Source organism: Lepus europaeus, chromosome 20, assembly GCF_033115175.1.
Source record: "Lepus europaeus isolate LE1 chromosome 20, mLepTim1.pri, whole genome shotgun sequence".
Lineage (NCBI taxonomy): Eukaryota > Metazoa > Chordata > Mammalia > Lagomorpha > Leporidae > Lepus > Lepus europaeus.
In genome coordinates, this window is record NC_084846.1 from 28,526,638 (window position 1) to 28,550,593 (window position 23,956).

The 23,956-nt window shown below is 54.7% G+C and overlaps 1 protein-coding gene across 1 annotated transcript in view; it reads right to left on the minus strand.

Moving 5' to 3' along the window:
- Positions 1–2,461: 2,461 nt before the first annotated feature.
- GSDME (gasdermin E) overlaps positions 2,462–23,956 on the minus strand; it is a 47,527-nt gene continuing 26,032 nt past the window's right edge. Inside the window, exons 3-9 of the mRNA XM_062178793.1 lie at positions 19,993–20,164; positions 18,418–18,538; positions 10,857–11,021; positions 9,077–9,204; positions 7,435–7,639; positions 5,801–5,871; positions 2,462–3,746 (exon numbers count right to left, since the gene is read on the minus strand). Of these exons, the coding sequence (XP_062034777.1) occupies positions 3,513–3,746; positions 5,801–5,871; positions 7,435–7,639; positions 9,077–9,204; positions 10,857–11,021; positions 18,418–18,538; positions 19,993–20,164 (1,096 nt within the window). The 3' untranslated portion in view covers positions 2,462–3,512. The remainder of the gene's footprint in view (positions 3,747–5,800; positions 5,872–7,434; positions 7,640–9,076; positions 9,205–10,856; positions 11,022–18,417; positions 18,539–19,992; positions 20,165–23,956) is intronic.

The window sequence follows — 23,956 nt, forward strand, 5'->3', positions numbered from 1 at the left end:
TACCTGGCCAGGCTGAGGCTCCAGCCTGAAAACCCTGCTGTGGGAGCTCCTGGTTCCTCCTTCCCCCCCCCCCCCCCACTTCATTTCCCTGTATTTTCCCCTTTCAACACAAATGCATGCTCTTTTTAACCTCTAGTCTTTGAAGTGATTGTAGAAAAGAATTTTTTTCCTGAAGGAGGGAAAATACTTGTCAGCAATCTAAAAAGCAAAGCTGATGAAGCCACTTAAGTTTCTGGTGGAAAGGTTTAAAAATAAAAATTAATTGCCACTGCTTTCCAAGTAATTCTGTCACTAGTTCCTGTATAAAAGAAATGTCACTGCTGTTCTTGTATAAATTTTCCTGCAGTACAATTAGTATTGACTTTTCACACATAAATCTCTTCACATATTTCCATATGCTGTCCAAAAAAAAAAAAAAAAAAAAACTAAAATGTTCCATCTGTGAGATTATATATTCCTGGTAAAATATTTTTGTATTTATAAGGAAATAAATATTTACTACTGGGAAAAATGTACTGCTTCATTTACAGGTAGAACTTTAAGGTTTAGAGAGATTTTACAGAGGACATCAGATTAGCTTTGGTAATTTCTATTAAGTGCTAATTCATACTTTGTAAAAAGTCCCTAATGTCACTTAGCTTTCGCCACCTAAATAAAACTGTCACTTGCCTCTTTTTCAGCAAGGAAACACTAACCATTGTTTCCTCTGTCCCAGCCCAAGGGATTCGGTGGCCTCAAAGCTGGCAGTTCTCAAGGGAAGAATTTAGAAAGCAAGACCTGTGTGCCTGGATGACACGGGACACCACGCGTGTTCCCAGCACATGGGTACAGCCGTGTGGGTGGGCAGGACAGTGCACAGAGCCTTGGTGGAGCACAGGCCAGCCCTGAGCCTGCAGGGACCGGGGGGGCGGGGGGGGCGGGGCTGTGGCTTTGGCTGTGGATGGCAGCAGGAAGCCTCTTTGCAGAAGGGGTCCTTGGCAGCTTTTTCCCAAGCAAGCTTCCAGGGGGCCGTGCCTCCCGTTTGGCTTGCTGGCCCACTGTGTTTCTGAGGCCTCCTGAGTTTTCTATCAGAGCACTCACAAGCTCAGAAGCTTGATAGAAAGTGCAGCACGTGGTACCAGGCCCAAACCGAGGCGTCGGCCAGGGCCTGGCTTGTCTTGAGGGCTAGAGGAGAACCCACTGACTGCTCTTCTCCTGGCACTGGCCCCTCTGTCTTCATCCTTTCCTGCATTTTGTTTGCCCAAGTCTCTCCCCTCACTGGCTCTTCTGTCTTCTTCAAGGGACCACCCAGATAATCCAGGGTAACCTGCCCATCCAAGGTCCATGACCTTAAAACATGGGCAAAGGCCCTTTCTGCCTTAGAGGGCCACTGTCACGGTTCCCAGGACTAGGTCGTGGCCACCCCTGAGGGGCTATTAATGGCCCAAGCACTACCTAATGTCAGTGGTCCTGTCTGTACCAGGTATGAGAGAGAGGGGTGCTACTCTGGGGATGTCCTTTTATTTACTGCCTGTTTCCAGGTGACCTGAGCTACTGCAACTTTTCAAACCTAACTGTTTGATCTTTTACTAGACGAAACTACAAGTTTAATGTTCTTAATTGGCTTTTATTTGCCATATTGAGCAGCCCTCAGACGGAGAACAGGTTTAGAGAAGTCTGAGGGCTACGGTGTGGCCAGACAGCATCCACGGGCAGCAAAGGGATGTGAACACAAAGGACACTCTGGCCTTTGGTTATACTCAGTAAGTAAAGGTACAGTTTCTTATGTAAATGAGGAAGTATTTTTAAAATGTCATGATGAAACGTTTTGGAGGCGCGGGCACGGCTAGCGCTGCCTTGCTCACCATGTCCCTGTGTGGCCCAGCAGCAAGTGGAGGCTGGGAACACCCAAAGCCCCGCAGGGTGGCTCTCTGTAACAAGGCAGGGAGACAACTCCGCCATTAAAATGCCCACAACAGCAGGGGCTGGCCAGGTCAGTTGAAATGCCGGAGCCGGGAACTCAATCCCAGTCTCCCATATGGTTGTGGTTGAGCCATCACCTGCTCGCTCACAGGGGGCGCATGAGTAGGAAGCTGGATGGAAAACAGAGCAGTTGGGATTGGAACCAGGCATCCCAAGCTGCCCTACATGCCTGCCCCTCCACCGCTAGTTTTTAAAGCACAATCCACGAGAACTGGCCGGTCTCAGGGCAGTTGTGGAAATGGCCAAATTCCTTATAACCTAAACTTTCAGCACTTGCTAGTATGGCTAGTTTTTATTTTTTTGTTAGAATTTAGTATGTATTATCTTGCAAATTAAAACAGGAATAGATGAAAATTTCCCTCTTCCTCATTCCCCAGCCTCTTAATTCCTCTAAAAACAGCTTAGCTTTCTTGTGAACACCTAAAAATTTCCCATGCATGTCGATGTGTGTGTGTATATGTATTATCTATTTTTGACTCAAGTAGATTCATATTGCACATTACAGTAGCAGTTTGTCCTTTATTTCATGAAACCAGACCAAAAACAGCATGTATTCAATTAGTACATCTCCTTAACTTCTGCATTTTTTTTTTCCAATTTGTGGACAAGGTAAGTACTTATTCTCAGTACACGGTACACAGCTATGATATGCATTTGCATAAAGTTGAGTCTCCTTTTTAATAGAAGTGATGAAAGGTTTATTTGCTTTATTTCTTCCTTGCTAACATTCATTAGAATCTGAAGAGAAGAAAGGGGGTAAATGGGTGGTGCTGCTTCTGGTCCCCAGGGGATAATACAGAGCCTGGAGCCAGGGGCACTAGTGAGACATCCCTGGCTATTTATAGTAGAAAGGCATCAAGACCAACAACAAGCACAATGTACAGTTTTCTGTGGCAGAATATGCAGTATTTTACATAGGAATGCATGCATTCCAAATGCCTAGAAAATCAAAACATTGTTATGGGCTGGGAATTACTATATTCCCCGAAATGTGGAAAGGTCACATAAAACGTGTGTAGCTAAACCTCCCCGAGCAGGGGGCAGAGTTGTTATTCAATTTTTCTTGGTAAAGTACAGTTTTGTTTAGCAGAGCAATATATATTCTCCAGTGGCATTTGCCGCTCAGCTTTCAATCACCAAATAACATGGAGCACATCCAAAACTTTGCCTCTTCTGTGAGGAGAAATTGGCTTCCCACAGCATTCACAATTGAAAATGAACTTTTGGATTAAAGTGTCAGGCCTCCTCCGTTTTCGTGTAACAGAAAGTGGAAAATGGAAGAAAACGACAGACGGACCCAGTGTTCTGCAGGAGAGAGGTCTGAGCGGATGCCAGCCCAGAATTCTGCACCCTCCCCCGCCCAGTGCTCGAATCTACGTGGACGCCAGGCCGCAGCAGAGGAGGGCCTCACTGGTGAAGGAACAGTTTGAAGGGTACCCAGAGTGCAATGTTTAGTGACTCCATTTCCTTTTCAGCATTTACCGTGCACCATCAAACCTAAACCCCAAGGTAGCAGTACCCAGCCTCGGCCACACACCTATACCTGTGATTCACAAACGCTGTCCGCCGAGGGCACAGAGTCCACTCAGACTTATGTAAAGGATCAGTGGCAAGACGTGAGGGTCCTTGAGGATGGCGCCGTGCAAGGATGAGTGCAGCCTCTGCAGGCTGATGTCGGCCAAGGCGAACAGGCGCTCTGCAACCTCAAACGTGTCCGCGTCCATCAGAGGGGCCAGGGCCGGGTCTCCAAGGTCAAAGACCCAACCATCAGACAGAGCGCGAAGCTGAAACGGCAGTCAAATGGATCTTCTTTCAGAATGGTGGGTAGCAGTGAACTTCCAGGTATGTTATGGGGGGAAAAATGCTGCTCTTTAAATATGCCCCCCCCCAACTCCCCCATAGCAGGAAAACCCTTACAGTGCAATAAGGTAACACCTGAGCCATGCACGATTTTATCTGATTTACCTAAGCCTCAGTGTTACCCAGTTTACCCACTCTGAAAGGTCACACACCACACAGGGTCTGTCCGTCGCTGACCCGCCACAGCAGGGGGTCCTGGCCCATCCTCTCTCCATCTACTCCCAACCCCATGTCCCAGCCACAGTACTGCCTTCTGCATTTCCCCTCACGGGCCTCATCCCCTAGAGACTGCCCACAGCTCAGTGGCCAAGTACTGAGCACTATCCAGCTTCCCTCAGGAAAAATGGTGCACTGCACTGTCCCTACTGAGTGCTATTCAGTCTTACCGGGCATGTTTGTGTATCTGATGCTGTTCTCCCTCTGACCACCAGACTAGGAAAGACAGGAATGCAGTAGACTGTGCCCTGTTCTAAGTAAGTCCCTTTACAAATCCCTGTGATGAGGGGCCAGGGTTGTGGCATAGCAGATAAAGCCGCCGCCTGCAATGCCCGCATCTCGTACGGGTGTCAGACCATGTCCTGGCTGTTCCAGCTCCCTGCTACCTACATGAGACCTGGATGAACAACTTGCTTTGGCCTAGCACAGCCTTGGGCATGGTGGCCACCTGGGGAAGGAACCAGGAAATGGAAGATCGATCTCTCTCTCCTTAAAAAGAAAAACCCATGACACTCAAATCCCTATGGGAGGCAGCAGCCTCGCTATGTTAAAAAGAGGTAGTGCAAATCTACAAGCCATAGTTTTCTTGTCTATGTGTAGCAGCCCCCCAAAAGGCAAATGAATGCCTTTGTTTTGTGCAGAAGGAGGACACCTCCCATTCTGGGACTCTCAGTGTGTGCCAACAGAGCAGAACTCGGGGCAAGGCGACCAGCACCCCTGGCCAATCCAGAAAGGTGATAACACAGTGAGCTTGCTGCGGGAGGAGCTGGCTCCTGGGGCCTTGGTGGGGTTTTCCTTCTCACATACTTCCTGAGTGCGGTTAATGAGCTGGGCTCTGAAAGCAGAGCCGTTGTCTTGCTCATCATTGCACAGAGGTCAATGACTTGCATTGTTCCTGTCCCCATGCTACAGCAGCCTGGACAGGCATGCTGGCTCGCTTTCAAGCAGCTGTGACTTTGTGCAGTGGCTGCACGACGAACACAGCACCCCTGGGAAAAGGTGCCTTCATTGGTGAGTGACATCTAATCCCACTCCTTAGCAAGTCACCAGGCTGCAGTCTCCTGACGCTGTTGCTACACACAGAAGCACCACCCACATGGTCCTGCCCAGGCAGTCCACGCCGGTTCCTACTCCCCATGTCTCAGAGCAGAGACCTGACCTCTGTTCTCTGGGCCCACAGTGCAGGCTGGCCTTGGCCCATGTATGCTGTTCTCTTCCCCAGGCTAAGGATCACCTACTGAAGCTACAGTAGAGCAGCTGGTTTGAGAGCAGCCTAGTGGCTGTTCCTTCTATAAGGGTGCTTCCAAAAGTTCATGAGGAAATCCAAAGATGTTTATTTGGTACAAAAAACAAATTGATGTGTAATACGCAGTTTGCATATACTTTTGGAAGGATCCTTGTATTAGTAGCCTGATTTGTAATTTAAAAACCAACAGCTTAAGCTTAGCCCCAGAGGTAAGGTTATCATTTCCTACCTTAGTATAATGACATTTCCACAGGGCACCCCGCCTCCCTGGGGAATGGGGTGTGGAGCTGATCCAAAACTGCGCCAGCCAGGAGGATGGTGGCAGGCTCCATTCCCACAACATAGCATTCTCCAGGCAATGGGACCGGGAGTCCTCCCTGGCTGTTGGGGGGGGGGGGGGGGGCGCTGTGTATCAGAGTGAGCTGTGACACTCCCTATCTGGCCCATCCTGAGGTGCTGCTGTGGATGAGAAAGCTACAGGTGTCTACCCCAGGGTCCCTCCAGGAGGCTCCTTACCAAGCGGCACAGCACAGGGACAATCTGCAGCTCCCAACAGGTGCCCAGCAGAGCAGCTGCATCTGGCATTTCTGCAGGAGGCAAAAGTCACTGTCAGACCAAGAAACCACCCAAAGGCCCTGGGAGCTTCTGTTTTAGTCCCTCCCCCAGCCAGGCAGGGAGGCGCTCAGCATGGGGCAGTGGCCTTTTTGTGGGAACTGGGTCCCCAGGCTCTGTGTTTCACCAGAAGATATCCCTTGGCATTCACTTCTTCTGAGCCAGCTCCTTGGTAATACACCTAAGAAGGCCGCAGGAAATGGCTCAAATGCTTGGGTACCTGCTCTACCAGGATGGAGAAAGCCAAAAACTAGCTTTAGGGCCAAGCAATGCCTGTTTTCTGTTCCAGCGCTTTCCCTGGAGCCTAGGAGGGAAGCGCTGCGCTGTGCTGCCTAGGATGAAAAGGTCTGTTCAGAAGTGCCCGGGGTTCACAGGAGCCTCGCGCCTCGTGGAGCCCAGTTGTGCCGGACACATTGACAAGGGCACAGTTCAGAGCTGGAGGAGGGCAGCGCCGAGACATGGGCTGCACCTGCAGGTTTCACGGCCTCAAAACTTCCAGCTCAGAAACAGGAAAGCCTTGCGTCTTGTACCAGCTCGGCTCCCTGTGGGCAGGTCGCAGAGGACGTGAACTAGGTCTGGGCTTGGGGAGAAGGGGACGGAGATGCATTCCCAGTGAGTCGTGTGTGCGCGCAACATCTCCAGTACCACTGACCCAGCCTATAGACAGGAATGTCCCTAGAAGTCCCAAAGTCATAAAGAAAAGGCCTCTCACGAGCTCAACAACGCGGGCCTGAGCATGAGCCACTGGCAGACTGCCCAACAGTGATGCTGGCCCTGGGAGGGAGGCTGAGGGAGGGCCACAGGGCACGCGATCGTCAGCACAGAGCTGGGAGGGCATCCTGATTCTTCAGATACTCTTGGGCCTCTGCGATGCTGGGAGGAACCCTGAAGGTATGAGGGTACTTGGAAAAGTACACGCAGAAATCCATGCATACGAAGGATCTTGAAAAAGTTCATGAAAAAACTATCTGGATTTCAATTTTTTTGCATAAAAATAAACTTTCCTTGTAACTCCATTTCTCTGTGCCCTTTCTGAAGATCCTTTGTGTCAGAAGCTCAGCCCGACTGGGGCCTCTTGAAGGGAAGTCATGGGGACTGAGGGTATACTGGTGTGCCACGTCCCTCCTGAGAAGAACGGGAAACCCAGCTTCCTCACAGAGGATGGCCACCTCCTGGGACCACAGACTTTCGGGACCTAGGTGGAAGCTGTGGAGCCACAGCCCAGCACGTGGGGACCTGGACACCATGCAGCCTGGGCTGCCTGCAGGGTGGGTGTGAAGTTTGCACAGCAGGAGGAGAGGATGCCATCTGGAAGGTTCTCAGTACAGGTGGCAGGCTGGCACCAGAGAGCCTGCTGCAGGTGCAAGGCCCTGCTCTCCCAGCCTCCCCCTTGGCCTCCCTGCACTGGAAAGGGGGGGCCTGCAGGCAGCAGACCCTCTGGTACTGTCACTCCCGCCCCCCAGGGGTGTATATTCTCAGCAGCAGGATATCAAAGCTACAGCAGCAATGCCCGCAGCCTCACCCCCCTGCTTCCATACCTGCCAGCGCGCTGACCAAGAAGTGGGCCGTGGCAAAGAGCTGCGGGTCGCTGACCTCACCACCGGCGCCGGGACTCCCGCCCTGGATCCTGCACCCCACCAGGCTCAGGAAGGCCTCCAGGTCCTGCTGCTGCGGGGGCTTCAGCTCCGCCACCAGCGACTGTGTTCCCAGTGGAGGCCAGAGGCTGCTGATCATGCCGTCACACTGCAGGGCAGGGGACAGGAGAGGCCAGAGGCCATGCCCCATCAGGCAAGCACCTGCCGCCTTGCCCTTTCCCACCTCGGGCGCCACGCCACACTCCTTTCCACTTAAGGAGATGGTGAGCCGAGCCCCGCCCACGCACACTGCTCTGTCACAGGACAGCAGGGAATGCTGGGTCACACCAGCGACCAGGAACAAGTAGTTAGACGGAGAACCCAAGAGGGGACGTAAATCATCACCTTTTTGTAGGTCCTCAAGCTTTGAAAACAGCCCCGGTGGTGCCCCTGGGGCCCGCTGGCCCCGTCCTCCACAGCTGACAGGCCCTCCCTGCAGGGTGCTGGCCTGACATTTGCCTCCGGGAGGGAGCTATTCTAGAAGTAATGTCAGCATCTGGGTTCCTGGGGTGGTAGACGTCAGCCGCTGCCAGCCCCAGCCCCGCCGGCTAAGCTGTCTTAGCACTGTGATTTCAGGAGGCCAACGTAATACCAACACCTTCCTGAGAACCTATAAAGCTGCCAAAACAGAAAACATGAAAGGCAGGGTCTGGGCATAGGGGTCAAGACGCCACCTAGGACATGGGAATCCCGTATCAGAGGGCCTACGTTCTCTCTCCTGACAGCAGCGGGGATGGCTCAAGTACCCGAGTCCTTGTCACCTTTACGGGAAACCTTGGACTGAGTTAAGGGCTCCTGGCCACGACAAGTATCTGGGGAGTGAACCAGCTGATGGGAGAGCTTGGTCTGTGTGTCTATCTCTGCCTTTCAAAAAAAAAAAGTAAAATGTTTTTAAAGATGAAAAGCAAAACAGGAGAGATGTGTATCTCTCTGTTCTAGACTTGGACTCAGCCACACCGTCCCTTGGTGGAGGGTTGAACAGTGGCCCAGTAAAATCCATGTCCAACCGCAACCTGAAAATAGGCCTTTATTTGGAGTAAGAGGTGAGGACCTCAAGAGTGAGTGGGCTACAAACCCCCGGCAGCTTCACTCCTCCGTCTCCCACCCCTGCCCCAACTCCAGTGCTTGGCACCCTGGTAAGAGACGGTGAAGGAGAAGGCCCAGGGACACAGAGATCGGAGTGCTGGGGCTGCAGAGGCTGGAGACAAGCGAGGGTCCTCCCCAGAGGGACCCCAGTGCTGCAAGCACAAGATCACAGACCCCTAGGCCGCAGAGCCTCAAGAGGCCCCATCTCTGTTGTGAGGTCAGTGGAAGTAACTTGGCACAGCAGCCCCGGGACACACACACTGCGCTCTGCTCCTGATGCTACCTTTGATGGCGGCTACCTTCTTGCACTTTTAGGAGAGCCCGCCCCCGTGAGTAAGAAACACAAGATTCTGAGTCTGCAGGATGTGAGACAACTTCCAGCAGCTCAAAGCCACGTCCTAGGGGGTCGAGCTCGTTCACACATCCAGGAAACCCGGGCGAGCCACGGCTCTGGCCTCACCACTTGTTCCAGGGCAGCGAGCAGCTCTTCGTCCAGCAGCACCGTGTGCAGCAGGCCGCGCAAGGCCGTCCGTTGCTGTGCTGGCAGCGCCACGAAGGGGTGGAAATTCCTCTCCAGGAGCAAAGTGGCTGTGGAGAGAGCACGCCCAGGCTGGTGGCTGCTGTGCACGGCTCGCGGCGGCACAGGGGGACAGCCCTGCTCGCCGTCTTCGATGGTTCCAACAGTGCACTCGGGTTTCCGACACCACTTGCATGGCTTTCAGAAACCAAACCGTGACTGGGAGGAGAGGGGGAGGGAGTGAAATGAAGGAAGCGAGCCTGGTTTGTGTCTCGGGCTTCCTCTTTTCTGATGACTCACCCAACAGTAATAAAGCCCAGTTATCATCTGGAAAAGGCACTTGGATTCCCCTTTAGCGGGATTCTGCAGAGGCCCAGCAAGGCCGGTACTTTGACGGGGCTGGGAGCCCCACAGCCTCCATGCTGCGTTAGTCCTCAGGCCTTTTCCTGCGCTCATATTCAAGGGACCAGCCCCCCACCTTCCCAGCATGCACAGCTCTCACCCACTCTCCCCGCATCCTGGGCCGGGGGCCTCTCCCCTGCTGACTCTCTGAAGATCGGCCAAAACCCTCTAGGACACAGCCCAGGGGAGATTTTGTCTAAAGACGTGATGTGATATGATGTGACGCAGCACCACCCTCAGACGCAGGCTGCACACCTACCCGTGAGCAGGGTGTCTGTGTGTGCAGCGAGCCCAGCGAGTGGTTGCAGGAGGCCCCGCTGGAACACAGCACCCCAGAAACCAACACACTCAGAACCACCCTAGAAACTGCTGGGTCTGAAGACAGGAGCCAGTCTGGGGAGGCTGGACCCCCCAGGGCACAAAGCCCAGGCCAGCGGCCACCTCCTGCTGGGGGCACACCATGAGAAAGCCTGCATCTTTAGCTCCCTGTGTGTGGCTCCGGGCTGCGGGGCCTCGGCTGCAAAGACTGAAACCCACCTCAACATCAAGCAACCTGCAGCCTGGGACGCAAGGAAGTGAGGCTGGGAAAGCCTCGTCTTCATGTTGGGCCTTTACTGCCATTTCTTCCGATGCTGACTGTTCGCAACAGGGCGGGTGCAAGAGCATCAGAACTGCTGATGCCCCACCAATGCCCGAGTCTGCCTTCTGACCTCCGAGTACGGCTGACGCCCAGCTGTTCCCAGCTCTTTTCCTTACACTTTTACCTAGTGCTCACTTCTTGTCTTCCTGGCTCACCTCCTTCTCCGCCTGAGACCCTACCCAGCTTTCTAGACACAGCACGTGGAAGGCAGCAAAAGGAGAGAGTACAGGCCTGCCACGGGCGCTGCCCCCTTCACTGCAGCCCACGCGGGGCACACAGCCTCCAGGGAGCATCTGGCGGTGCTGACGGAGCACTGCTGGTCCTGGCAGTGAAGCCTGGCATGGAACGGAACCGGTGCCAACCTCAGGCTCAGCATCCTCACTGCTGCCGGGCTGTTCTCAGCAGCCAGCCGGGGGGCTTGTACGGCTACAAGCCCCTGACTGCTTCACTCCTCCATCTCCCACCCCTGCCCTGCCAAGGGTCTTTCTCTTGTCACTGTGCTCAAAGCATGGCTCCCAAGGGTCTGGGGTTCCCTAGGAGCCAACTAAGGAGAGTTCGGAGGAGTACACGGGACTTGGAGGCACATCCTCTCCCCGTGGTGTCACCCAGCAGCCACATCACCTCTTGGGGTACAGGGGTCAGTGAGCCATCGACTGGCCGCGCCCCGCCCGGCTGCAGTACCTTGTTGTAGAACATGTAAAGGCCCGCCCTGGGGAGACGCGCCATGGCCGGCATCTGGGACATCCACGGAGGCAGACTCTCGGAAGGCAGGGAGGTCCAGGTAGACAGGATCCACGCGGCTCTCGTGCTCGAAGCCACCGTGCTTCCCACGCAGGAGGCACAACTCTGCAGAGCAGGAGAAAAGGACAAGCCAGGCCCGGGGTCAGCCTGCAGCAGTCTAAGCCTGGCTTCCCCCAACTCAGGGCAGGGCGGAAGACCAGCCACCTTGTTCCCCATAACCCGCTTCCCGCGTGTGCTGTGCTGCAGCACACACCCAGCCACATCCTCCAAGTGCAGAGGAAATGGCTCTTCTCCACCTAAGGGTCCCAGTGCGCAGCCTCTGAGAAGGCGGGAAGCAGCCTCCCGCATACCAGAAATACTCGCGTCTCCCACTCAAACCAGCTCTAGACAGACAAAACCTGCCGTGGACAAAACTGGGAAACAGGTCCAGCGGTAGTATTAAGGAACTGTGGTCGATGTATTTAGGTACACAAGGAGTAATACAGCGGTCTGTTGAAGGGGTCTTTATTTATCAACAGAATAATACACAGCCATGAAAAAGAAACCTCTCAGGTTGGGCATCTGGCATGTGGTTAAGGTACAGCTTGGGAACCTGCATCCCCTATCAGAGCACCTCGTTCAAGCCCCAGCTCCACTGCCAACTCCAGCTCCCTGCTAGTGTGTGTCCTGGAAGTAGCAGAGTTCCTGCCTTCCTCGTGGGAGATGTAGCCCGAGCTCCCAGCCTCCGGGTGCTTGGAGAAAGTACCAGGTGATAGGAGCTCTCTCTGCTCCTCAAAGTACATTTTTAACAGAAACTGTTGATTTCCACAGTTACACAAATGAATTTCACAAACATTACATTGAGTGAGAAAAGGCAGACACAAAAGAATACATTCTGTAAGGACCTATTAATATGGAGGCAAAGCTACTCGTCAGAAGGCCTTACTTTGAATGCTATTTTGTAATATTTATAGATTAAACTACCTGATGTCTAAGATTTGCTTCAAAATTCTCCAGTGGGAATGCAGGGTGGAGTGAAATCATGGATGAAACGTGAGCCACTCGCTTGTTAGCAAGGCTGCGGCTCCAGAGTTCATGGGAAATGTGTATTTCAAAAAAAAAAAAACGCATGGATTCCAATATTTCTTGCACCAAAACAGCCTTTTTAAAAATTTATTTGACAGGTAGAGTTATAGACAGAGAGAAAAACAGAGAGAAAGGTCTTCCTTCCATTGGTTCACTCCCCAAATGGCTGCTACAGCTGGCGCTGCGCCAATCCGAAACCAGGAGCCAGGTGCTTCCTCCTGGTCTCCCATGTGGGTGCAGAGGCCCAAGCACCTGGGCCATCCTCCACTGCCCTCCCAGGTCACAGTAGAGAGCTGGACTGGAAGAGGAGCAACCTGGACTAGAACTCAGTGCCCATATGGGATGCCGGCACCGCAGGTGGAGGATAAACCAGGAGAGCCACGGTGCCGGCCCCTAGCCTTATTTTTATTCTCATTTTCCATGGATCTTCTGAAGGACCCTCCCATACTTCTGAACACGTGTGAAATTTTCTATAATAAACAGGAAATTTTTCATAAGAAGTTTCCTTAAACACTTGGAGAGCCCAGCTAAAGGATTGAAGCTGTGGCCAGAAATCTAAATATTCTTGTGTCCTGGGCTAAGCAGAAGCAGCGAACTCAAGAACCAGGGTTCTCTCTACGCTTCCATTTGGTAACTGAACGCCATCGTGGCTAAGCCTCGTACCTGCGTGAAACGTGGAGGCCCAGCACCAGCAGCTGTCTTCGTGTGCTTGGGCACTGATGCCAGCCATGGAGAGGCAACAGCTGTCTGAGGACAATGAGAGCCACCTTCACAGGCCCACGCATGCAGCCCATGCTCTCGGAGCCAGGGCACCCCAGCTCCTCCGCCCTGTGCACCTGGCACTTTGGCAGAGTGGACACAGCACCCAGGTGGTCACTCAGCTCCCCAAGCACAGAGGTCGTGACCATGCCCACAGCCTCCAGTCCTGTCAGGAGCACTGTGGACTCCCAAGAACACGTGGAACCCACTGGTATCCCTGGAGTCCCTAGCACCAACAGCACACCTGACACATACCCTAGATGGGCCCAGGCACTTCTTTGTTGTTCTCTCTCTATCCCCGATCAACCAACACACACACAGTGACCCCTGACCTGTATCAAGCCCTGTGCTAGCAGCCTGCATCCAACAGGAACTCAACCCAGACCGTGGCCATGGGAAGGCGTGAGCGGGGACAGCAGTGAACCCAGGGTGGAACTGGAGGGTGGGGGGAGGGGGAAGAGTCACTGATGCCAGAATGGCCAGGAGGGGGGAGCGGGAATAGCTTTCTTGCTCCCCTCCAGGGTTCATGGCCAAAGTCAGACACAAGAAAAGCACACACTTTTATGGGGTATGACAAGGGAGCCAGAAGAAAACGAAGACGTGAAGGCACGGCTGCACTTGAGAACAGCCAGGCCAGGTTTGGTGACGAGTGTGGCGTTGCAGAGAGAGGACAGAGGGCGGGAGCCAGCGGTTGGCAGCGGGGGTCCCACAAGGCCTCCTGGTAGAGACTCAGCTCTGTAGCCTTGGTCTCTGGGAAGGAGGACACTCCTTTTCTCCACCCACAGAGGCTCCTCTCTCTCAGGAGCATCTGAGCCCTGCTTCTGCTATTGTTTCCAATGCCTTTAAGACAGGCAGGCTCCGGGCAGAGGTCAAGACGTTGGGTGGGATGCCCACGTCCCGCACGGCAGGGCCTGGGGTCGAGCCCCAGCTCTGATGCCAGCTCCAGCCTCCTGTTCATGCACCTCCTGGGAGGCAGCAGTGATGGCTCAAGTCCCTGGGTGATGGCAAGACCGTCACCCTGGAGGTCGAGCCCAGGGACACCTCTGAGAATGTCAAGGCGAAGATCCCCCCTCTCCCCCGAGACCAGCAGAGGTTGATTTTTGCCGGCAAGCAGCTGGAAGATGGACGCACGCTGTCTGACTACAACATCCAGAAAGAGTCCACTCTGCACTTGGTCCTGTGCCTAAGGAGAGGGAGAGATGTCCAAGTTCCCTCTCTCAAGCTTTCAACAAATTCCACTGCACTTTTCTTTCCTTCTGGCTTCAGCCTGGCCCAGCCCTGGCTGTTGTGGCCATTTGGGGAGTGAATAAGCACATGGGTGCCTTCTTCATCTCTCATATAAATACAATTTTTTAAAAGATATTAAGGGGCTGGTGCTGTGGTATAGCAGGTAAAGCTGCCGCCTGGAGGGCTGGCATCCCATATGGGCACCAGTTCAAGTCCCAGCTGCTCCTCTTCTGATCCAGCTCTCTGCTATGGCCTGGGAAAGCAGCGGAAGATGGCCCAAGTCCTTGGGCCCCTGTACTCACATGGGAGACCCGGAAGAAGCTCCTGGCTCCTGGCTTCAGATCAGCCCAGCTTTGGCCACTGCGGCCAACTGGGGAGGGAGCCAACGGATGGAAAACCTCTCTCTGCCTCTCCTTCTTTCTCTGTTTAACTCTTTCAACTAAAGAAATAAATCTTTAAAAAAAATACAGCTACTAAACACACATTTTGGGGTTGTGTGTGCTACACCCCATGCTGGTGAAGGAAAACCAGAAACGGCTTCTTAGTCGAGCAGCATCTGAGCGGCTATTGTCAGTCAGTTGGGCAGAGAGCACTCCAGACAGGAGGGCTGGCTGGGGCCTCAGAGACAAGAGAGGGAGGCGCGTCCCCAGACAGGGGATAACTGAGGGGACCTCACTGGGTCGGAAATGAGAGGGAAGGCTGGGGACACACACCAGGGTGGCCCAAACGTGCTACAAGGGGCTGGCTTTGTCCTTGAGACAAAGGGAGCCCCAGACAGCACTTGAGCAGGGTCAGCTGCCTGGAGAGAGGCATGCAGGCCCCAGGGGCATGATGGGAGGCCCCAGCCAAGGGGCACTGCATGGGCAGCCCACAGTGAAAGGGATGGGGCCAAGGCTCAGCCATACAGAAGTGCGTGGCAAAGTTCAAGGTGCCCAAAGGATGCTTCCGATTGGCCCTCAGCCTAGCCAGATGGGGGCTGTTGGCCAGAGACCACAGCTGGGGTGGCTAGGAGCCCCCCCCCCCCATGGGGAGGCAGGAGGGTCAGACTCCTGCCTATGTTTCAAAGGATAAGCAGGAGTCCCACCCAGGAGAGCAGGGAGGGAGTGGCAGCCTCTTCTGGGGGTCCCACAGGGGTCTGGTTATGAAGCTGACCCACAGAAACATAGATAGGCAGAAAAAGGAGGAAGAGAAAGCAGATCTGGCTTAGGAACCAGGCGGTGGGTGACAGGCAGGAGCCTGGGCCGGGTGGGGGTGGGGTTGGGGGAAAGGATTCCCAGGGCACCTCTGTCTGCAGCAAGGAGAGGAGTTTATTTTCAAAGACAGTGGCAGGCAGGGGAGATAAAAGGCTTGGAATTGAAATGTGAACAGGGAGCTGAGCCAGAAAGGCAAGGCATCCTTCTGAGAGTGGCCCCCTAGGAGCCACAGGCCACCCCAGTAGAGCCCAGGGCAGGGTAGGGTGGGGAAAGGTTGCCTGCTGGAACCAACAGCCAGGAGCTCAGAGGGCAGCCAGTGCCCAGCAACCCCCCCCCCCCCGCCCAGTCACCCCAAGAGGCCTCAGAGTGCTCTTGGCCCCCTCAAGACCAGCCACCTTCTCCAAAGGCTTAGGGCCATGACACACCACTACTCACAGTGGCAAGACACAATAGGTGTTGGGGCTGTTGCACAGTGGGTAAAGCCACCACCTGTAGCACCAGCATCCCATATGGGCACCAGTTCGAGTCCCAGCTGCTCCATTTCTGATCCAGCTCTCTGCTATGGCCTGAAATAGCAGAAGACGGGCCAAGTCCTTGGGTCCCTGCAACCGTGTGGGAGACCCGGAAGAAGCTCCTGGCTTTGGATCAGCGCAGCTCCAGCCGTTGAAGCCACCTGGGGAGTGAACCATCGGATGGAAGACCTCTCTCTGCCTTCTCCTCAGTAACTGCCTTTAAAATAAAATAAATCTTAAAAACAGGTGTTGACAGGCCAGCACCATGGCTCACTTGGCTAATCCTCCGCCTGCGGCGCTGGCACCCCGGGCTCTAGTCCCGGTTGGGGCGCTGGGTACTAGTCCCTGTTGCTCCTCTTCTAGTCCAGCTCTCTGCTGTGGCCCGGGAAGGCAGTGGAGGATGGCCCAAGTCCTTGGGCCCTGCACCCACATGGGAGACCAGGAGGAAGTACCCGGCTCCTGGCTTCAGATCAGCGCAGCACCGGCCGTAGCGGCCATTAGGGGAATGAACCAAGGAAGACATTTCTCTCTGTCTCTCTAACTCTGCCTGGCAAAAAAAAAAAAAAAAAAAAAAAAACAGGTGTTGACAGATCAAGCAAACGTGGCAAACACTCGCACTGGAGCACAATTCAGCCCCTAAAAAGGAAGGAAACCCTGTCACTTGGGACAACGTGGGACAGTAGGGAGGACATGACCCCGAGAGAAACAGCCACGCACGGCACAGCCTCACGCACAGGCAGGATCGCAAACGAGGAAGCATCCGGAACAGCGGGGCTGGGAGGTGTGGCCAAGGGAAGAAGTTTCTGTTCTGAGCGAGTGCCAGGAGCCTGACCTACAGAACGGGGGCTACTGTTCAGAACACTGTGTGCTTAGCCAAGGCTTGGGTCAACGCAAGCACCCAGCAGCAGATGAACAGACAAAGCAAACATGGTGCGGCCACACAATGGAATACTACTTAGCCGTGAAGAGGGAGGGAATCCTGCGGCTTCAGACAACACAGACAAATCTGGAGGGCGGAATACCACACGTGGTGTCACAGGAGGAGAGGTGCGAGCCCTGGCTGGGCAGAGTTCCAATGCGACAGGAGCAGTCAGTTCTGCTGTCCCCCGTACACTACGGGGACGACCGTGAACAATAAGGCATCGTGTATTTCCAAACAGCTACAAGAGAGGTTCTGGAATGTTCTCAGCACATAGACACCATGAGCACATGAGGTGACAGACATGCTAATTACCTTGATTTGGTCAGCATGTAATATATTTATGTGTGTGGATAAATAAGTGTGTATAACTTTGACATTTCAATAGGAAATAACGTTTACCTGAAATTTGCTATGCACATAGATCTCAAGCATCCTCACCCCCCCACCCCCCCACCCCCCCCACACTGGAATGTGGGAGGACAGGTGTGCTAACTGGCTTGATGTGGTACTCGTTTCGCAATGTCTACGTATATCAGGTTGTACACCTTGAACACATCTAATTTTTGTCAATGATGCCTCAGTAAGGCTGGAGCATGGGGGAAGGGACACAATAACCTTGACCAGGCCGCAGGGGACGGCCAAGGGCAGGGCCGCAGCCACACAGGGCCTGCGATAACAGCGCTCACCACACCCGATCCCAGAGACTACAGGGATCATCATCAGAAACTCATCATCACCAAAGTGTCCAAGATGACAGGGATTTGGTACCCTTGGTGTTTCAGCATCCCTCACCCACCTCCCTGCCCCGCACCTTAAAACTGACAGCTCCTGTTTACGTGGCTCGGCTCAGTCGTTTCTCCCCCAGAGACGCAGGGCCCTGTGCCTCGCTGTCTGCTCCGGTGCCGCTGAGCTGGAGAAGGGGCCTCATCAGGGCGCCCCGCACTGGGCTCAGTGAGCGCAGAAGCTCCTTCTGGGAGACTTGCTCGTCTCTACCCAGCTTCCCCAGACACAAACGGGGGAAGGGCCGAGACAGCCACGCACACGGGCATGGCGGGTTTTTAGATGGGCAGTGTCCCACTGCTGCAAGATAAACAGCACAGTACCCTCCCTGCCAGCCCCAGGACCGCCCTGGGCCCCTCCGCCCCCAGGCACACCCCCGCCTCACACACCGCTCATCATTCGGATGCGAACCGCAGACACATTTCCCTTTTACCCGTCAAATCTTACTATACGTCTCTACAAGATGAAGTGGTTTTTCTCATCAACACAACCGTAACACGTGAGCACACCCATGCAGGAAGCAGCCACGTTGTGCTCCCAGGCCCAACACCCCGAGAGCATCTGGGCCGAGCAGACGTTTGCTCAACTAACACCCTCGTTTCCCCAGGACCTTACGAAAGACACACTTGTGATTGGCAGAGGGAGGTCATGGTCAGCATTTCTGGCGTGGGCGTGGAGAGGGAAGGGAGGAAGCCACAGCGATGACACCACCATGAACAGCTAAGGTGGAGTCGTGCAGAGCTGACATGGTGCCAGGCGCCCCGCACACTGCCTCCGATTCCGTCCTTGTCCTAAGCTACAGCTCTGCATGATGACCTCATGGAGCTGCGGTGGGCTGGGGGGGTCTCTGACCATACAGCCCATGCTCCAAGAAGCTCACCCCAGTCCTGGGCAGCCCCCGCCAAAGCCACTTGTCCAGGGGGCCAGGTCCCCAACTCTCTGACATCTCGGGCCTCTCTCCCCCGTGACGCCCAGCAGGAGTAGGGGACCCTCCCAAGGGGGTGCCGCAGGGGAATACGTGGGGCTCCGGAGCAGGCACTCACCAAACTGGCCGTCCAGTCTCACGTAGAGCTCAATGACGCCGTAGGCGATGGTGGTGGCGGTGGGGATCTCCAGCACCACGTTGCTGTCCTTGACAACGTTCCCATCCTCCGAGGCCGACACCTGCGGGCGAGAGCACGTGGCTCCCTCCTGGACACACAGAGGCTGCACAAACGTCCCTGGGGCCAAGTAGGAAGGCGAAGCCAGCAATGCCGGGAGTGTTTAGTGCTGCTGAGCGGCATCGCGGGGAGTCGCACAGACTCCCTGGCCAATGGCCAAGCTGGTGGCGCAAAAGCAAGAAGGCAGAGGACAGGATACGGTGGAACTACAAAGCCGAAGAAAGACCGTAACCCAGAGAGGGGCTTCGAGAATCACGCTGAGAGCCTGCTGAGAACCCAAAACAGCACCCGAGCTCCACTGAGCTCTGGGAGACCCGGCTTCAGCCTGGCCCTGCCCTGGCCATTGCAGCCATCTGGGGAGTGCACCCGTGGGTGGAAGATCTCCTTCTCTCTGTCACTCCGCCTTTCAAATAAAATAAAAACGAATCTAAAAATAGGAGAAAGAGGCCTGGCCGGGAGAATGTGGCTGGGAGACAGGACCTGTGATGCAGGCCGCTCAGACAGTACCCAGTGCTCATACGCACAGGGACAGCCAGGCGGGTAGGGAAGAGGCCCACGGGAGGGGAAGCAGGCCCCGATGAGGGTGCATGGGAAATGCTGGGAGCCAGGCACCCAGGCACCCAGTTTGTCTCCACGCACAAACGTGAGCCCACGGGAGAGCACAATGAGAATCTTCATGGCCCAGATGCCCGAGATGACAGACTCTTGCTTTATCAACTTGATCCTGGTCCAAGAAGTGACAGCCGTGGGCGGTGACCGTGGGCAGGGCCAGCCTGAGTCACCTCCCATCAGACACCACCTCTAACTCTTTCGGGATGCAAACATCCATCCAGGGGCTGGACACCCCGGAGAACCCCAAAGAGTGATCTCAGACAGATGAGGCCATCACGGCGAGCCGGACCGGCACAAACTGGGAGGGTGATGGCCCATTCCACTGGCCCCGGCATCAGGCTGCTAAGACTGGCTATGGCTGAATCTGGAAGAATCTTCTTATTCATAGAGCTCTTCACCTGCCCCAACCCGATCCACAAAGGATCTGAAGGCCCAATCCCAAAGCAATCATGCAGAGAGCTAAGGCCCTCTAGGTTCCCTTGTGTCCATGTATTCCGGGAGGGATTGGCGTGACCCAGGCGGGCCTGGCCAGTCCAGGTGTCCTGGTGGTCCCTGCCTTGGCCAGGTAGGGACAAGCGCTGTCAGCCTGGCCAGCCCCCACCCCAGCACTCTCACCTCCGAGGCTGCAACAAATCAGATGGAAGCCCACAGGGGGCGGCAACGGGAGGAGAGAGACAACCCAGGACAGCGCTGGCAGCCAGCGCCCCCCACGCTTCAGTAACGCGACCCATAAACTCCTGCTCATCGCAGCCAGTCTGAGCTGGCCTTGGAGTCACGACTGAAGCCGCCGCCCCCGACTCCCAGGCGGCCCTGCCCGGTCCCCGGTGGCGGCAGCCGCGCACGCACCTGCACCGTCTTGGTGTGGATCCCCAGGGCGCCACCGCACGTCTCCTCCATCTGCACGTGCTCGGAGATCACACATTTCTGCGTCGTCACAATCTTCTGCGTCAGCACGCACAGGACCTCGCCCCGCCTCTCCAGCAGGTACCGGAGCAGAGGGTGGCTCCGCTTTATCGTCCTGGAAAAGGGAGGTACCCGTGAGGGTCCCGGGGCCTCTGGGGGTGGGAGGGGGTGGACAGACCCGGGGTGCAGTTCCTCCTCCAGCAACAGGGGACAAGCAGATGCGAGCAAGTCACCCGGAGAGGCAGAAGCCAGCCTTTCCCGGGGTCCTCTCACAGCTGCCAGGGCCCGGGGAGCAGGTCAGTCAAGGAGATGGGAACCACAGTCGTCGGCCTGCGGCCCTGGGCCCTGGGCTGGACCATCTAACCAGAGCACAGCACAGCCCTGGCCCAGGGACTACAGGAGTGTTGTGGGGGATGGAGGCCAGCAGCTTCTCACAGAAGACGAGGGCCAGGCTGAAGCTACGCGCACGGAGGAGGAGATGAGACCTGAACCACACAGGACCTTCTTCACCTGCCTGTGCAGGGGGGTGTGCAAACTCTTAGAAAGGGCCTCATCCCATTTCACAGATGGAGAAACAGGCCAGCTGGGCATGGACTGCCCAGGGTCACCCAGCAGTCTCTGGGGCAGCCAGCCAGCCACTGGAAAGTCTGCACAATTTCAAGAACAGGCCGACTTTCCATGCACAGGACGTGACTTTGTGCTTAGCAGCCTCTCCGGAGGCTCACTCAGCGCTCAAAGTCTATGGGGCTCTTAGGGAAGGCAGTGTGTGACGGCTGCCACCAGCAAGAGGAGAATTAAAGTGTTCATCCGGGGGTTTTAGTCGTTTAATGCATTCGAAAGGCAGAGAGAGACGCAGAGACAGACTGAGATGGCCAGGGAGAGATCTTCCATCCATGGTGCTCCACTCCCTGGATGCCCACAACAACCCAAGCTGGGCTAGGCCAACCCCAGAGCCAGGAACTCCGTCAGGGTCTCCCACGTGGGTGGCAGGGACCCAGGTACAGGAGCCGTCACCTGCTGCCTCCCAGGGTGCACGCGAGCAGGAGGTGGTCTCAGAGCAGAGCTGCAACGTGAACGGAGGCACTCGGATAGAAGCAGCAGCGCCCTCAGTGGCATTGTCACCACTCCACAAAAGGCCCGCTCCTCTGTCAGGCTCTTTAAGCAGCCCAAGGTTGGGCCCCTTGAAAAGCTGGGTGGCCGACCCCAGTCACACTCCGTGGGATGGGTCGCCCCCTCTGAGGCAGCTGTGGAGTCTCCAGGCTGCAGAGAGTGAGTCAGTGCGAAGTCCCATCTCAGTGTCACCACCTGCCCGGGGCAGACGACCTGAGTGCCCATCAACAGAGACAACATGACGTCATCCCATAACAAACAGGAACGGAGTTGTTTTTTTGTTTTTTTTTTTGTTTTTTTTTTTTTTACAGGCAGAATGGATAGTGAGAGAGACAGACAGAGAGAAAGGTCTTCCTTTTTGCCGTTGGTTCACCCTCCAATGGCCGCTGCAGCCGGCGCACCGTGCTGATCCGAAGCCAGGAGCCAGGTGCTTCTCCTGGTCTCCCATGCGGGTGCAGGGCCCAAGCACTTGGGCCATCCTCCACTGCCTTCCCGGGCCATAGCAGAGAGCTGGCCTGGAAGAGGAGCAACCGGGATAGAATCCGGCGCCCCAACCGGGACTAACCCGGTGTGCCGGCACCGCAAGGCGGAGGATTAGCCTGTTAAGCCACGGCGCCGGCGGAACGGAGTTCTAACACTACAACATGGATGAACTCTGAAGATCTCCTGGCCGGCTCACGAGGGCACATATGTGCTTCCACATACATGGCAAACCCAGAACAGGCAAATTCCCAGAGAGAGAGGGCACACCGGAGATTACCAAGGCTGGGGGTACGAATGGGGAGTCGTCTCAATTGCTGTATGGTTACAGAGTTCTGGTTTGGGGTGACAACGATGTTCTAGAAATGGACCGTGCTGATGGCTACACAGAGTGCGCATGCCTGTACCACCACTGAACTGTCCACTTAGAGATGGGTAAATGGGCGGGGCAGGGGCTGTGGCACACTGGGTTAAGCTGCCACCTGTGACGCTGGCATCCAGTATCACAGTGCAGGTTCGGTACCTAGCTACTCACTTCCAATCCAGCTCCCTGCTAATGCACCTGGGAAGACAGCAGAAGACAGCCCAAACACCTGGGCTCCTGCCACTTACCTGGGAGACCCAAATGGAGCTCCAGGATCCTGGCCTAGGCCAGGCCCAGCTCCGGCCACTGAGGCCATTTGGGGAGTAAACTAGTGGATTGAAGATCTCTCTCTCTCTCTCTTTCAAATAAATTAAAAATATCTTTTGGTTAAAAAAGTAAATGCTATGTTATATATATTTTGCTACAACTTAAAAAAGAGAAAAGACTGGTTCAATCCTAGTAGAAGCCAAAGAAATGCAAAGTCCCCCAATCTTTCCCCCCTAATAAAATACATTCATCATAACAGCATAAAAAAGGCTGCCCACGGGCCCCACGTTCAGGAAGGAATGAGAACACAAATGAACCGATGGAAGCAATGCCTGCTGCACATGGCTGCTTCCGTGTTAGCTGGGTGCCAGGCAGCGTGCCGAGCAGGGTTAGGTGCTACAGCAACACCAGCCAGCTCCAGGCATCTTCCCGTGCCCGGCTTCCCGGGGACTGTGGGCCACTTGCTTGTGTGGGAGCTGATTTCTCCCATCATTGCCTCGCTGTGAAACCTTCGTGACCACTGCATCCCATCTCAGCTGCTCACCTGGCTCCCACCCACCATCTGCCCCTGCTCCCCGCCCACCTCACCTTCCAGGCTTCTCTCTGTGCCTCCAACATGCGCAGGCCCATGCCAAGGCCTTGCTGCCACATCCCCTGTCACAACCTGTTTTGCATCCGTCACCTCCCTGGAGAAGCACTCCCTGCACACACCTCACCAAGCGGCCGTCGCATCCCAAGACCACTTCTCATCAGGCGAGATTCCCAGAGGATATTCCTCCAGCTCAGTCCTTCATCTGCTCTTACATTGTCCTGCTGCTTCCATCCAGGACATAAATCCCACACAATAGGGACTGTGCGGACTTGTTTATTTCACAGCCAGGGCTGCATCAGCACCCAGCACATAAGAAGAGCTCAATCAATATTTTTAGCATGACAGTACACTGTAGACCATATGGTCCGAACAGCTGCACAGTACACATCTTTTTCATCAGCACACAGAATATTCTCTAGGACAGACCATGCATTAGGCCATAAAACAATCAATAAATTCATACAAGTTGAAACCATATCATGGATTGCTTCTCACCACAACGGAATAAAAATTAGAAGTCGACAACAAAAGAAACTCTAGAAATTACACAAATATGTGGAGGCAGAGCAACAGGCTCCTGAATAAACAATGGGCCATGTAAGAGGGGCTGGTGCTATGGTACAGCACGTTAAGCTACCATGTGACGCCAGCATCCCATATCAGAGTGCTGGTTTGAGTCCCGGCTGCTCTACTTCTGACCCAGCTCCCTGCTAATGCACCTGGAAAAGCGGTAGAGGATGGCCCAAGTACTTGGGGCCCTTCCATCCACATGAGAGACCCAGATGGAGTTCCCGACTCCTGGTCTCCGCCTGGCCCAGACCTGGCCATTGTGGTCATTTGGAGAGTGAACCAGCAGACAGAAGATCTCTCTCTCTCTTTGCCGCTCTCCCTTCTCTCTATAAATAAAACTCTACCTTTCAAATAAATAGTTTTTTTTAAAAAAGCGCATCCTTGAATTAGTCAAAAGCTAATTGAATCAACCTAAACTGAGTCAATGGAAGACTGGATAAAGAAATTATGGGATATGTACTCTATGGAATACTATACAGGAGTGAAAAAAAAACATGAAAAATCCAGTCATTTAGAACAAAATG